General features: G+C 45.7%; 1 protein-coding gene across 1 annotated transcript in view; it reads right to left on the reverse strand.

Moving 5' to 3' along the window:
• LOC102462623 (broad substrate specificity ATP-binding cassette transporter ABCG2) overlaps nt 1-16,219 on the reverse strand; it is a 69,843-nt gene that overhangs the window by 38,541 nt on the left and 15,083 nt on the right. The window contains exons 3-4 of the mRNA XM_075929561.1: nt 5,909-5,968; nt 4,496-4,610 (exon numbers count right to left, since the gene is read on the reverse strand). Of these exons, the coding sequence (XP_075785676.1) occupies nt 4,496-4,610; nt 5,909-5,968 (175 nt within the window). The remainder of the gene's footprint in view (nt 1-4,495; nt 4,611-5,908; nt 5,969-16,219) is intronic.

Consider the following 16,219-nt stretch of genomic DNA (forward strand, 5'->3'; position numbering starts at 1 on the left):
AAGACGGGTGGTGGTGGTCGGGGACTCCCCCCTAAGAGGGACTGAGTCATCCATCTGCCATCCAGACCTGCAATCTTGAGAAGTATGCTGCTTACTGGGAGCTCACAATCAGGATGTGACAGATAGTCTTCCAAAATTGATCAAACCTTCAGATCGCTACCGCTTCCTGCTTCTCCATGTGGGAACTAATGATTCAGCCAAGAATGACCTTGCAGATTATGTAGCGCTGGGAAGAAGGATCAAGGAATTTGAAGCACAAGTGGTGTTCTCGTCCATCCTTCTGGTTGAAGGGAAAGGTCTGGGTAGCGATCGTCTAATTGAGGAAGTAAATGTGTGGTTGCACAGGTGCTGTCGGAGAGAGGGCTTTGGTTTCTTCAACCATGGGACTCTGTTCTGGGCACAAGGATTGTTAGGAAGAGATGGGATCCACCTAACCAAGAGAGGAAAGAACATCTTCACGGGCAGGCTTTCAAACCTAGTGAGGAGGGCTTTAAACTAGTTACGTTGGGGGATGGTGACCAAAGCCCTGAGATAAGTGAGGAAGTTGGAACACAAGGAGGAACAAGCAACAAAGGAGGACCCCTGACTCAAATGGAGAAGGCAGGGCGATCAACTGGCTATCTGAGGTGTTTGTACACAAATGCGAGAAGCCTGGGAAACAAACAGGAAGAATGAGAAGGCCTGGCCCAGTCAAAGAACTATGATTTGAGTGGAATAACAGAGACATGGTGGGATGACTCACATGACTGGAGTGCTGTCATGGAAGGGTATAAACTGTTCAGGAAGAACGGGCAGAGGAGAAAAGGAGGAGGAGTTGCATTTTATGTAAGAGATCAGTATGATTGCTAGGAGCTCCAGTATTTAGAGGGAGAAAAGACTGTTGAGAGTCTATGGGTTAAGTTTAGAGGTGGAAGCAACAGGGATGGTGTTGTGGTTGGTATCTGCTATAAACCGCCGGATCAGGTGGATGAGGTTGATGAGGCTTTCTTCAGACAACTGAGAAGCTTCCAGATCACAGGCCCTGGTTCTCATGGGCAACTTTAATCACCCTGACATATATTGGGAGACCAATACGGCAGTACACAGACTATCCAGGAAGTTTTTGGAGGTGGTCTTGAATGACTATCCAGGGAACTACAGACCAGTCAGCCTTACCTCAATCCCCAGAAAAATCATGGAGGAATCCTCAAGGAATGCATTTTGAGGCACTTGGAAGAGGGGAAAGTGATCAGCAATAGTCAACATGGATTCATGAAGGGCAAGTCATTCCTTACCAATCCGATTAGCTTCTGTGACGAGGTAACTGGCTGTGTGGACATGGGAAAATCAGTGGATGTGATATATACCTTGACTTTAGCAAAGCTTTCGATATGGTCTCCCACAATATTCTTGCCAGCAAGTTAAGGGAATATGGATTGGATAAATGGACTGTAAGATGGATAGAAATCTGGCTAGACTGTTGGGCCCAATGGGCAGTGATCAATGGCTCGATGTCAGGTTGGCGGTCGGTTTTTAGCGGAGTGCCCCAAGGATGTGTTTTAGGACTGGTTTTGTTCAACATATTTATGAATGACCTGGATGATGGGATGGATTGCACCCTCAGCAAGTTCGCAGATGACACTAAGCTAGGGGGAGAGCTAGATACACTGGAGGGCAGGGACAGGGTCCAGAGTGACCTGGACAGATTAGAGGATTGAGCCAAAAGAAATCTGATGAAGTTCAGCAAGGATAAGTGTAGAGTCCTGCACTTGGGACAGAAGAATCCCAAGCATTGTTACAGGCTGGGAACCAAATGGCTAAGTAGCAGTTCTGCAGAAAAGAACCTGGGGATCACAGTGCATGAGAAGCTGGATATGAGTTAACAAAGTGCCCTTGTAGCCAAGAAGGCGAATGGCATATTAGGGTGAATTAGGAGAAGCATTGCCAGAAGATCCCGATAAGTGTTTATTCCCTTTATTCAGCTCTGGTGCGGCCACATCTGGAGTATTGAGAGAGAGATAATAAAGGGAATGACTTTTTTATTTAATATTTAATCAGACAAAAGTTTAGGTATCTCCCCAATATCTTTGTTTTAAAAGAGTACTGCTCAGTGATGGGCAGACCATTTGTAGCAGGAGTCCGTCAAATGTTCTCTTCCTTAGCCTGTAATAAACCATGGCTACGTCTACACTGGCATGATTTTCCGGAAATGCTTTTAACGGAAAAGTTTTCCATTAAAAGCATTTTCGGAAAAGCGCGTCTAGATTGGCAGCGCGTCCGTGGCCAATCTAGACGCTCTTTTCCGCAAAAAAGCCCCGATTGTCATTTTTGCGATCTGGGCTTTTTTGCAAAAACACTACTGTGCTATCTACACTGGCCCTTTTCCGGAACAGTTTTCTGGAAAAAGACTTTTGCCCGAACGGGAGCAGCATAGTTTTTCCGGAAAAGCACTGATGATTTTACATTAGATCGTCAGGGCTTTTCCGGAAATTCAAGCGGCCAGTGTAGACAGCTGGCAAGCTTTTCCGGAAAAGCGGCTGATTTTCCGGAATAACTTGCCAGTGTAGACATAGTCCATATGTATTACATTTAAGACAGACAAGAGAGTGGGTAATGCATTCATTTATTTTCCCACTAACGCTATAACACCCTCTGGGTATGTCTACACTACAGCACTAATTCGAACTAACTTAATTCGAATTAGTTAATTCGAACTAGTGCATCTAGACCTAAAAACTAGTTCGAATGAGCATTTTGCTAATTCTAACTAGCATGTCCACATTGAGTGGACCCTGAACCGAGGTTAAGGATGGCCGGAAGCAGTGCCGGCAGGGCATCAGATTAGGACTTAGAGCGTGGAGCTGCTGTCTCAGGCTAGCCGAGGGCTGTGCTTAAAGGGACCCGACTCCCACCCCGGACAGACAGTTCTCAGAGGTTCCCCGCTTGCAAAGCAGTCCTGGCTTGAAGTGCCCTGAGTGCCCACACTTGGCACATCACAGCACTCGGCCATCAGCCCAGGAGGGTCAATCGGGGGGCTGGAGGAGAGTTTCCACCCCGAGGAGCCCGCAGAGCCAGCCCAGTCCTCCCCATTGGGGGCTTGTACCCCATTCCTCCCTCACCTCCTTCCACTTACCCGTCCCTAGCCCCACTTCCTGATGTACAAAATAAAGGACACGTGTGGTCATAAATAGAGACCCCCGACCCTGAGCCCTGAGCTTACAATGGCCGTACTGGGTCAGACCAAAGGTCCATCTAGCCCAGTAGCCTGTCTGCCGACAGCGGCCAACCCTAGGGACCCTGGAGGGGATGGACCGACGACATTGACCAAGCCATTTGTCTCGTGCCATCCCTCTCCAGCCTTCCACAAACTTTGGGCAGGGACACCACTCCTACCCCCTGGCTAATACCACTCCATGGACCCAACCTCCATCACTTTATCTCACTTCTCTTTAAACTCTGTTCTAGTTCTAGCCTTCACAGCCTCCTGCAGCAAGGAGTTCCACAGGTTGACTCTTTACTTTGTGAAGAACAACTTTCTGTTACTAGTTTGAAGCCTGCTACCCATTCCTTTCCTTTGGTGTCCTCTAGTCCTTCTATTATGGGAACTAATGGAGAACTTTTCTGTATGCACCCTCTCCACCCCACTCATGCTTTTATAGACCTCTATCATATCCCCCCTCCATCTCCTCTTTTCTAAGCTGAAAAGTCCCAGTCTCTTTAGCCTCTCTTCATATGGGACCTGTTCCAAACCCCTCATCATTGTAGTTGCCCTCCCCTCTCCCACTCTCTCTCTTTCCCTCTCCCACCTCCTTTTCCCAGTCTCCCCCAGTTTTGTTCAATAAAGAGAGATTCTATTTTTGAACACAATTGTCCTTTATTTTGTACATCAGGAAGGGGGGCTAGGGAAGGGTAAGTGGAAGGAGGTGAGGGAGGAATGGGGTACGAGCCCCCGATGGGGAGGACTGGGCTGGCTCTGCGGGCTTCTGGGGGTGGAAGCTCTCTTGCAGCCCCCCAATTGCCCCCTCTCCCCAGATGGCAGCCTGCGGCAAGTGCAGCCGGTCTGATGGCCGAGTGCTGTGATGTGCCCAGTGTGGGTACTCCGGGCAATCCAAGCCAGGACTGCTTTGCAAGCGGGGCACCCCTGAGAATTGTCTGTCCGGGGTGCGGGTCGGGTCCCTTTAAGCACAGCCCTCGGCTAGCCTGAGACAGCAGCTCCACACTCTAAGTCCTCCTCTGATGCCCTGCCGGCACTGCTTCCGGCCATCCTTAACCCCGGTTCAGGGTCCACTCTGTGTGGACATGCTAGTTCGAATTAGCAAAACGCTAATTCGAACTAGTTTTTTAGTCTGGATGCGTTAGTTCGAATTAGCTTAGTTCGAATTAACTAATTCGAACGAAGTTAGTTCGAATTAGCGTTGTAGTGTAGACATACCCATACTGAACAATTTTGGTGAAGTTTGGCCCTGAGGATGTTAAAATGACAAAGGCAGATTATAGTGACTGTAGGCTGACTTACCTGTACCACATATCCAGAGATGCATTTAAAATTGGCAGGCTGAGGAGCTCCATTTATCAAAACATCTCCAGATAGCCCATGAGGATCTTTCCTTGCAGCTAAAATATCCAAAAGCCTAGAAGAAGAAAAATCCATCACCTTAAAGATCTCTGAAGTGTACATTTTCAACAAGCTGTAGGAGTTGGGGCTAGTGAAAGGCAAATCTGGCAGACAAATAACAGTGTATAGCCAATTGTGCACAAGCTTTCCCATGCTAAACATTTGGGCTGTGTCTAGACTGGCCAGTTTTTCCGGAAAATCAGCAGCTTTTCCGGAAAAACTTGCCAGCTGTCTACACTGGCCGCTTGAATTTCCGCAAAAGCACTGACTTCCTACTGTAAGAAATCAGTGCTTCTTGCGGAAATACTATTCTGCTCCCGTTCAGGCAAAAGTCCCTTTTGCGCAAAGCTTTTGCACAAAAGGGCCAATGTAGACAGCTCAGATTTGTTTTCCGCAAAAAAGCCCCGATTGCGAAAATGGCGATCGGGGCTTTTTTGCGGAAAAGTGCATCTAGATTGGCACGGACGCTTTTCCGCAAAAAGTGCTTTTGTGGAAAAGCGTCCGTGCCAATCTAGAAGCTCTGTTCCGAAAATGCTTTTAACAGAAAACTTTTCCGTTAAAAGCATTTCTAGAAAATCATGCCAATCTAGACGCAGCCTTGCAATTATAGTTCAGATTTTTAAAATCCCCTCAAAGAAGAGAATTGGCCTGTTTCAGTAAAATACACCCCCTACTGTGATTGATCCATAAGGGGAGCATGTCAGGAAACCATTTACTAAAAATAAATGAATTGATATATAAATGAAAATAAATAAATTAATACAATTGGCTCTCCTTTTCTTTTTTTGTCTTTTTTATTGCTGTTATATAAAATTTCCACTTGGAATGAAATTCTGCTCTAAAATCTATGGAATTATTAGCTCAAAATCTTGCATTTGGAGTGTTCACAAATATTTTAAACAAATACTAGGGGGCGATTTCCCCTGCTTGCTGCACTTGCCAAACCCCCTGTATGGTTGCCCCATCTCTCCCACTAGCTGCCAGAGAGAAGCAGGTCAAGGCAGAGCAGCCCCAGCCTGTCCTGGCTCTCCCTCCTTGCTTGGCCTGGGGCGGGGGAGTATGCGACGCCTCTTCCTGCCCTGCCAGGGGCAAGGGTGCCTGAGAAGGGGGGGTAAAGGGGCTCCCTCATCCCCAGACCAATCATAGTCTGTGGGTGGTGTAGCCCAGAAACATTCTGGCCTCACCCCTTCCAGTTTAGGCCCCCACCCTTTCCAGGGTGGTCCAGGGCTACTTCAAAAATTTTTAGAAAGAAAGAAAGAAAGAAAGAAAGAAAGAAAGAAAGAAAGAAAGTTCTTTCATTGATTCAACACTTACGAAGATTTGCCACTGCCAGTAGGTCCCAGAATTGCATTCAGTCCTGATCTCATAACCCCACTGTAAGACAAAACCAATTCCTTGTTTTATTTATAGGCTAGTTCTATTCATTGCAGAAATGTGCTATGCATCAAATCCTTTTGGGTCTAGTGAAGATAGTTGGTCACATAAAATAATTACGATTCCTGCTTAGTTAACATTGATAACTTAACATAAAAAAGATATCCTACACTGTTAACTAAAAAGTACAACCCAGAAACCATAATGATCAAACAATAGGAAGACATATGTTGATGTACAGCTGTATACTGAGCACAAGCTTACTAGAGAATACATACGTGGTCTTAGCAAGAATAGTTCTCTGTCTGAACATCTGATCATCCAAATCAGACAAAAGGCAGATGGAGTGGAGTACAATATAATTAAAGTTATTGAGTAGTAGTGAATTGGACATGACTTCTCAGTGACAATATTTTTTGCCCATTCCAAATCCCAGAACAGAGAGATCATCAGATAGATATTTGGAGATCCTCTCTGCTAGTCCAGTGTTTCTCAACCAGTGGTACGAGTACCCTTAGGGGTACTCTAGAGAAGTGGTACATCAACACAACTGAAATATGGAGAAAACTTAATTTTTGTTTTAAGTTTTACAGCGCTTTATTATTTTTGTACTTTTTACACCCAAACATTTCATCGCCCACCCGGCTACAATTAAGTTGTTTAAACAAATGTGTTGCACTGGTGGGAAAAAAATTGTGTGTGTGAAAACTGTAGGTATTGGGAGTACTTATAATTTTTTAAAGGGATACTTTATAAAAAAAGGTTGAGAAACACTGTGCTAGTCCACTGGTCTGATGCAGATTGATACAGCTTCTCTGACAACAAGTGAGTTGCCAAGTTTCTAATAATCACTCAGTCAGCTAGTTTTGATTTCTTTGTACTGGTATTTGTGAGTTCATTGCCGCCTTTCAAAAGTAGTTACATATACTCTCTATATAAATGGTCATTCGTACATCTCATTGTCCATTTCCATGGTCAAATTCCAACTTCAGTGAACCAAGCTTCATTTACATACACACAGACATGTATGTGCATCTGCAACCTCTATTTAAGTCCAAACACCTACTCAAAGCACATCAATCCCAAATAAATCAACCCAGCCAGGGCTTTGTCAAACCGAGATTAAAAAACCTCTAGGGATGGAGATTCCACCACCTCCCATTCCAGTGCTTCACCACCCTCCTAGTGAAATAGTTTTTCCTAATATCCAACCTGGACCTCCCCACTGCAACATGAGACCACTGCTCCTTGTTCTGCCATCTGTCACTACTGAGAACAGCCTCTCTCCTTCTTTGTTGGAACTCTCCTTCAGGCAGTTGAAAGCCACTATCAAACACCCTTCTCTTTTTATAAATAAGCCCATAGGTCATGTGCTCCAGCCCCCTAATCATTTTTGTTGCCCTCCACTGGACTCTCTCCAATGTGTCCACATTCTTTCTGTAACGAGAGGACCCAGAATTGGATGCAGTACTCCAGATGTGGCCTCACCAGTGCTGAATTGAAAGGGAATAATCACTTCCCTAGAGATGCTGGCAATGCTCTTATTAATAGACCCGATATGCCAATTAGCCTTCATGGCCACAAGGGCACACTGTTGACTCATATCCAGCTTCTCATCCACTGTAATCCCCAGGTCCTTTTCTGCAGAACTGCTACTTAGCCAGGTGATTCCCCGGTCTGTAACAATGCTTGGAATTCTTCCATCCCAAGTGCAGGACTCTGTATTTGTCCTTATTGAACTTCATCAGATTTCTTTTTTTGTCTGCTCATGCAATTTGGGGCTAGTTATGAGAATTTGGCCCTTACCACTAAATCTTTCATCTTTAACAATTACTAAAAGAAGGGAAATGTTGATCATTATCTCGGAAACTACTGCCTACTGAGTCTACTGCCTACTATGTTTTATTGAAAGAGCTGTCTCCAAACCAAATGACTGCCAACTCAAATACATACTTAATATCATTTCCTTCTGGCTGTTGAGCTTGAAATAGTTCTTTGCATCTAATGAAGAGTCAATAAGTCAGGTTTCCAAGTATTTCTTTAAATATAGATGTCCTTCCTACATGACAAATGCCTCTCTAAGGGTGCAGCATTATTTTGGAATAACGGCATTTATTCTGAAATAACAATGTAAGTGTAGAAACTGTAGAAACCATTTCATATTTAGCTAGAAGCCATCTTGTATAACAGAAACCATTTCAGCTTTTCCCTCTCGCACGTAGACCAGAGTGAACTTTCTGTCACCCCGTGAGAAGAGGCCTACAGGATGGGCTATTGGAATATGTTAATTGGGCTGGTTCAGACAGGAGATGTACTCCCTCGTACCTGTCCGCCATCTTGTTGATAAGGCTTTGTTTTTCCTAGTTTAATTGATGATTTCTGTAATTGGATGCCCTGACATCAGACTGTTTGGTTAAGGGTATAAAGATACTAGAATTGATTGTATTAGCCAGCCTTACTGGGCCCGGCTCTGTTGGGACCACGTTTGGCTCACTTGGCTTTACTGATCAATAAAGCTGTTTGTTTAGCCGCCTAAAAGTGAGTGAAGCCTTTGCTTCGACATAAGTGTCTACACAGCAATGCCATTATTTTGAAATAAATTAGAAATAACAGACGGCTTATTCCAACTTCTGTACCTCATTCCACAAGGAATAACGCCTATTCCAAAATAGCTATTTTGGAATAGAAGTAGTGTGAATGCTCCATGGCTGCTATTTCGAAATAGCTTCCTCCCAGGGCCATTCAAACTAATTACTCCCCAGTGCCTCCTGGGGCTCTAAATCAAGATAGCATGTCCACATTAGGGAAGCCTGCCTCAGACTAATTTTGAGGCTTCCCTGTAGTGTAGACTTGCTATTTTGAAATAAGCTATTTCAGAGTATTTCTTCCGGAATAGCTTATTTCAAAATAAGCGTGCAGTGTAGATGAACCCTTACAGAGGGATGGCCAGAGAACAGTATATTACATGTCTGCAAAATACCTATCACGTGAAGGTTGCTACAATAAAAATAAAAAATGTATCGCCGTTTTAGTTTCAGATCAGCTGGAATTTATGAGCTTTTCACATACAATTTTGGGAGCATAGAAACTGGAGAGCAAAAATAGGCCCCTTCCCAGTTTGGATATGACCTGAAGGCAGAACTACATGCATAGCTTTGAATATCAGAATCTTGGGAAGATTTAGTCTCTAGACTGCAAACTTTTTTCGGATGAAGCTTTTCTGGAAGAGATCTTCCAGAAACACTTTTTTCGAAAGAGAGTATCTGTAACCCATGCACCTAATAGGGAGCTATCTCTTTAAGAGACCCCTGTGGGGTAGGTAAGAATGTTACTGTTGCTGGGCAGATTTAGCACTCCACACCCAGAAGTTTCTGGAGTTGAGTACACTGTAGTTTGGGGTCAGACTCCATGAGCAATCAGGCAGGGTCAGACTCCATAAGCAATCAGGCAGGGCGGATGCTTTTCTAAGGCTTGTGTGACCTGGAAGAAACTAAGCCAGGAGCAAAGAACTGATTTTAGCCAAATTGTTCTTGTGCACTTGCTCAGCTCCTCTGTAAATGTAGCAATGGGGGAAAGAGTCATTTCTATTTTGTTATTCTGAGTTTTTGTACCAGAGGGGTAGCCGTGTTAGTCTGAATCTGCAAAAGCGGCGAGGAGTCCTGTGGCACCTTATAGACTAACTGAAGTGTAGGAGCATAAGCTTTCGTGGGCAAAGACCCACTTCGTCAGATGCATGGAGTGGATATTTCCAGAGGCAGATATAAATATGCAGGCCAGAATCAGGCTGGAGATGATGAGGTGGATCCAATCAAGGAGGATGAGGCCCACTTTTACGTAAAAGAATCAATGGACACAAATCTGATATTAGGAATGGCAACATACAAAAACCTGTAGGGGAACACTTCAATCTTCCTGGACACACAATTGCAGATCTAAAGGTAGCCATCCTGCAGCAAAATAACTTCAGGACCAGACTTCAAAGAGAAACTGCTGAGCTACAGTTCATCTTCAAGTTTGACACAATCAACTCTGGATTAAACAAAGACTGTGAATGGCTCGCTAACTACAAAAGCAGCTTCTGCTCTCTTGGAATTCACACCTCCAGATCAGCTACTAGAAGTGGGCCTCATCCTCCTTGATTGGATCCACCTCCTCATCTCCAGCCTGATTCTGGCCTGCATATTTATACCTGCCTCTGGAAATTTCCACTACATGCATCTGACGAAGTGGGTCTTTGCCCACGAAAGCTTATGCTCCTACACTTCAGTTAGTCTATAAGGTGCCACAGGACTCCTCGCCGCTTTTGAGTTTTTGTATTTTCTTGTAACAGGGTTTTCTTTAAGCCTGTTCGCTTGTGAGTTAACTGACTAGTTAATCAGTTAGCTGACTGCCTAGCAGTGATCCACAGCAAAGGAAGAGTCTGCCTGCACTCCAACTGAGGATTCCCTACACACAAGTGGAGAGATCATTCAAGGTATGTCTACACAGCAAAGTTATTTCGAAATAACTGTCCTAGCATCTACACAGTCAAACCGCTATTTCGAAATAAATTCAAAATAGTGGAGCACTTATTTTGAATCTGGTAAACCTCATTCTACGAGGAATAATGCCAAATTCAAAATAGCTATTTTGAAATAAGTGCTGTGTAGACACTTATTTCGAAATAGGGGGCCTCCAGCCTTCCCAGGATGCCCTGGTGGCCACTCCAGCCTCAACCAAGAGCACTCCTCTCCCTCCTCCCCTCCCCAGCGCCCTTAAAGGGGTAGACTCTGGACACAGTGCCTGTGCCAGCTCCAAGCCTGCTAGCCCAGAGCCAGCAGTCACTGCCCCATACCCAGTGGCCCCAAAACATGAGCCAGCAAGCCACTGACAGCCAGCCCTCCACTGCTCCCCAAGAGCAGTCTCCAAGCGCCCACCTTCTCCGGGACGGCCCAGAGAAGGTGGGTGCCTTCCTCGTCCAGAGCGGAGTTTATGGACCTTATTCAGGTTTGAGGGGGATGCCTCCAACATCCATGATCTCCGCACTAGATGGAGGAACTCAGCTGTGTATGGCAGGATAGCTGCCAGCCTGGCCACCAAAGGCCACATGCGAACCCAGGAGCAGGTTTGCATGAACATCAAGTTGGTCTGGTGAGACCCCCACCTCTGAGCCCTGAACTTCCCCTCCCCCTTCTTCTCCTTGCTTCCCCCTTCCAGCTTCCTTCTCCCAGATTTCCCTCTCCCCTCTCCCACCCGCTCTCCTCCCCTCTCCCGCCTCCTTCCCTCGTCTCACCAGAGTTTCATTCCCCTTCCCCTCCCCCCAGTTTTGTTAAATAAAGATAGTTCGTGTTTATGAAAAAAGGTGTATTTTATTTTACATCAGGAAGGGGGGCTGGCAGGGATAAGTGGAAGGACGAGAGGGAGGAATGAGGCACAAGCCCCCAGTGAGGCAGACCAGGGAGACTGTTAGTGCTCCTCAGGGTGGAAGCTCTCCCTCAGGGCCTCCTGGATACTGACTGCCCCCCGATGGACCTCCCAGATGGCAGCCTGCAGAAAGTGCAGCCAGGCTCACAGGAACGCATCCACGAGAAGCACCAGAATGCCCAGGGGCAGCTCCAGCTCCATGTTGCAGAGTGCTATGGCGTCCAGAGTGAGGGCAACCGGACACGCAGAGACAAAATGCTTTGCTGTCCCTCATCGAGGTAGGCAAGCAAGCAGGGAAACCTGAGAACTGGCTGTCCGGGGGGGGGGGTCCCTTTAGGCACAGGCCTCAGATAACCTCAGGCAGCAGCCACACAAAGTAACTCCTGACCTGATGCCCTGCCGGACCTGGTTCCGGCTGGCCTTAAATGCGATTCAGCATCCACTCAGTGTGGATACACTATTTCGAAATAGCAAAATGCTATTTCGAAATGTATTTTGTGTGTAGACGCATTTTTTTTTTAAAATAAGCTATTTCGAATGAACTATTTCTTATTGTGTTTGTGTGGACTGAACTGTTCAAATTTTACTTTTCATTTTCTCTTATGTTTACTGTAACTATGACCATTACCTCTGGGTTATAAAATAGCTGTGTTCTGGTGTAAGAATTAGATTATTTGTTTCTTCATAATATTTTATAAAGTTATTTAATTAAATTCATTTCTTCAGTTTCTTTTGGCATTTAAATGTAGGGCAATCCTTGCTGAAATTCCTTACAGATACTCTGGGTCTCCAACACAGCTGTGAGAGTGGTGGTGGTGGGGGGGGGGGGGGGGTTTAGACACTGGAGAAAGTCCGTGAAGACTAGCCCACCCATGGTTACACGTCTACACAGCAAAAGCGCATCAAAAAAGTGACCTGCTTTTTCGAAAGATAATGTCCACATTAATTGGATGCTATCTCACATTTAAGGCCACCCGGAACCAGTTCAGATAGGGCATTAGGTCAGCAGTTGATTCTGGGTGCTGTTGCCTAAGGCTAGTTGAGACACATACTTAAAGGAACCCCCTGTACAGCCATTTCTCTGCTTCTGCTGCTTGCTTGCCTACCTTGCTTTATTAGTGCGTGCTCTGGTTGCCAAGCTTTTGGAGGCCACAGCATTCTTCTTGCTATGGAGCCGGAGCTGCCCCTGGGCATGCAATGGCCCAACACTGCCGTGCTGCAGTTTCAGCAGCACTTTGTGCAGGCTTCCCTCATGGCCTTGCACAAGCTTGACATGGAGCTCATCCTTGAGCCCCTCTCCTTGTGTGTTGGAGCAAGACCCTGGAGGCTGGACACCAGTTCCGACTGGTGGGACTGGCTGGTTATGGAGCGGTGGGATGACCAGCAGTGGCTCCAAAACCTCCACATCTGGAAGGCCACCTTTTTGGTGCTGTGAGCCTGGCTTGCCCCTGCCCTCCAACGACGCAACACCCACCTGCAGCCCGCCATCCCCCTGGAGAAGCGGGTTGCCATCGCTGTTTGGAAGCTCGCCACCCCAGACAGTTACTGGTCGGTGGGCAACCAGTTTGGCATGGGGCTGTCCACTGTCAGGGCCCTCCTCATGGAGGTAAGACACTCAGGCTGCAATCCCTGCAGGAGGGGGAGGGGAGGGAGTCCTGGAAAGGAGGACCCTAGGGAAAGGGGGAGGGGTGCAGGGGGAAGCCCCGTCCCCAGGGGGAGTTGTGCTGTCCTGCCCTCACACAGCCCTGCTGGGGAGCGGCCTCCTAGGGGGTAGCTCCTGGAATGTTTGATGGGGGAGGGAAAGGGGACGGGCACTTCCCAAGGGCTTAGACAATCCCTCTCATTCTCTATTTCTTTGTCTCCTTCTGCAGGCAGTGAGGGCCATCAACTCCACCTGGGAGACCTGGACCCGATCATCTCAGGATTTGCTGCCCTGAGGTTCCCTAACTGTGGGGGAGCGATTGATGGAACCCACATCCCAATCTGCAAACCAAATCATCAAGTGTCACAATATATAAAACACAAGGGCTACTTCTCCATGGTGGTGCAGGCCCTGGTCGACCACAGACATTTTCATCGGATGGTCAGGCAGGGTGCACGATGCCCGCATTTTCAGAACCTCAAGCCTTTACAGGATGCTGGAGGCTGGCATATACAGAGGGCTTGTGGCTGGGACATGCATCCAATTCAGTGTGGCAGGGAAAGCTGCGTGGTCAGGTGCTGCTCCCAGGGCTGGCTTCCTGCCACAAGGCTTGTCCAGGGTGCCTGCAGCTTTAAGAACTGGCAGGAGACAGGAACTACAGAGTTCTGATTACTTTGGATGGAGTGGTCACCAGGGCACCTGTGTTATTTCCTGGAGGCCTCTTCTTTCAAAAAACACACCTCTTCCACATCCACATACACCTTTTTTCAAAAGAGCTCTTTCAGAAAAAGGCTTCTTCCTCGTAGAAAGAGGTTTACAGCTGTTGGAAAAAACCCTATGTTCTTTCAACTTTCTGTCGAAAGACCACAATAGCAGTGTGCATGTGTCATTTTTCTGGGAAAATGGCCGTTTTTCCAGAAAACCCCAGCAGTGTAAACATACCCCAGTCTCAGCACAAGAATTTAAAGTTAATTAAATTAATAAACCAAAGCATAGGAATACAGTATTTTCATTGGTGAGGGTGAATCTTTTGGTGTCTGCAAGTCACCTGGAATAAAATTTCTGTTGGGTATCTTCTCTCACACTGCGCTGTGTGGTTACATAACTAAATAGATTTTTGACCAATCAAGAAACTCCATTCTTGGATATATATGAATGATGCATGTGAACATTATAAGTTAACAATGTCTGAGTTAGCAACAGGCAGGCAGAGGGCTCCCTCAAAATCAGTATTTCCCTTTGAAATTTGTAATTAACTTTCAAACTTTTAATTTTCAAAACTTTCTACACATGGCAATGCCTGATGGCTATTTCTTGCTCTGTGTCATTGGATTCTAGTAAGTTCTTTCTGTGATCTGGCATAATTGGTATTTTTCATAAGGCACCACTTTCCCCCTACCCTATAAAAATGTCTAGAGGTTCTGCTTAAACAGCTGAAATAGAGCAATTAGATAAAGATGTCACAAAAATAGTTAAAGACAAAGGATGAAGTAGGGACTCCTATACAGAAACCAATTGGAATTAAAATAGAAAACGACTCTGAAATGTTATCAGTCATGCTTATAATTGGGCAGAGATGGTTGGGGGTATTGTACAACTGAAGCATGTTCCACACTTTAAAAACTGCCCAGGAAACAGATCATGTTCAATCAATTTTCTTGAAAAACCACAGAGACATTAAATGCAAAAGCAAGCTGTCACTTTCATCCCAGGAAAAGGAATAGCTGTTAATAATTAATAAAGATTTGTACATACATAAGAACATAAGAACAGCCGTACTGGGTCAGACCAAAGGTCCATCTAGCCCAGTATCCTGTCTACCGACAGTGGCCAGCACCAGGTGCCCCAGAGAGGGTGGACCAAAGAAAATGATCAAGCGATTTGTCTCCTGCCATCCTTCTCCAGCCTCTGACAAACAGGCCAGGGACACCATTTCTATCCCCTGGCTAATAGCCTTTTATGGACCTAACCTCCATGAAATTATCTAGCTTCTCTTTAAACTCTATTATAGTCCTAGTCTTCACAGCCTCCTCTGGCAAGGAGTTCCACAGGTTGACTACACGCTGTGTGAAGAAGAACTTTCTTTTATTAGTATTAAACCTGCTCCCCATTTACACTTTATTTATGCTTCAGTCACTAATCACTGGCAAGTTTACTATTCAATTTTATTAATAAAAAACCCTGAAAATGTCTAACACACAACATGCTACCTCACAATGTGAGAAATCATCATCTGATTCCTCTTAAGTACCCCTGTTTGGAAAACCTTCCAAGGTCTTTAGAATGCACCGTGGGAATCACATTAAAGTAATTGTGGTCTAACTGTGAATAATTAATACAAAGACCCATCATGTGAGGAAAGCTGCGTGAGCTGACTCTATCTGCCCTGGGAAATGTCAAAGATACTTAATATTGTCTTTCCAGCGAACTGTTGGGCAAAATGTTAATTCCAAGAACCATAGAGCAATGTCAGGTTATAATTAAAATGAGTATAAAGTTAAAGGCCAAAATAAATTTTCTGTCATTATTAAGAGCCTGTTGACTATGTAGCTACCAAACATGAGAAGGATCTTGCGGTCTTTATTCAGGCAAGACTGTCACTAATGAGGAGAAAGGACTATAGGAGCTGGACTAATGGTGTTAAGCATGAGGATCCCTTCACTTACTAAATAGATCATTATTAGGAACAGTATTTACCCTGATATTTTGGGGAAACTGACACACATGAACTATGTTATGAATCCAATTATTAACTGTGACCATCTAACTCTTTAACATTGCTACCAGAGATGTCCAAATCTGGAGGTTTAGTTCAACCCTTTATAGATATACAAACCAACAGCCATAAACTTCCCCAAAGCTCAAGTTTTCCTGTACAGGCCCATATGCAGAGGAGGAGCAAAGGGTGTGAATGCACCCCCCAAAGTCCCTCAGGGTCTGCCAGACGTGAGGGGGGAGTCAGTCCCTCCCCTGTAGTGACAGAAACAGCAGCGTGCCAGAATTCACTGCTTAGAGTGCAGAAGCAGCTCAGTGGAATGGAGCATGTTCAGTAGGAGCTGCTGTGGCTGCTACACTCATGTGGATTCACACAATGTTCCTGGCTTGCATTAAAAAGAGATTCAGGGGCCAAATCACAGCAGGGGGATGGGCAGGGTGTGAGCAGGGGGCAAAAAATTAACTAGCGGGGGGGGGGGGGGAAGGTGCCA

Source organism: Pelodiscus sinensis, chromosome 5 (assembly GCF_049634645.1).
Source record: "Pelodiscus sinensis isolate JC-2024 chromosome 5, ASM4963464v1, whole genome shotgun sequence".
NCBI lineage: Eukaryota > Metazoa > Chordata > Testudines > Trionychidae > Pelodiscus > Pelodiscus sinensis.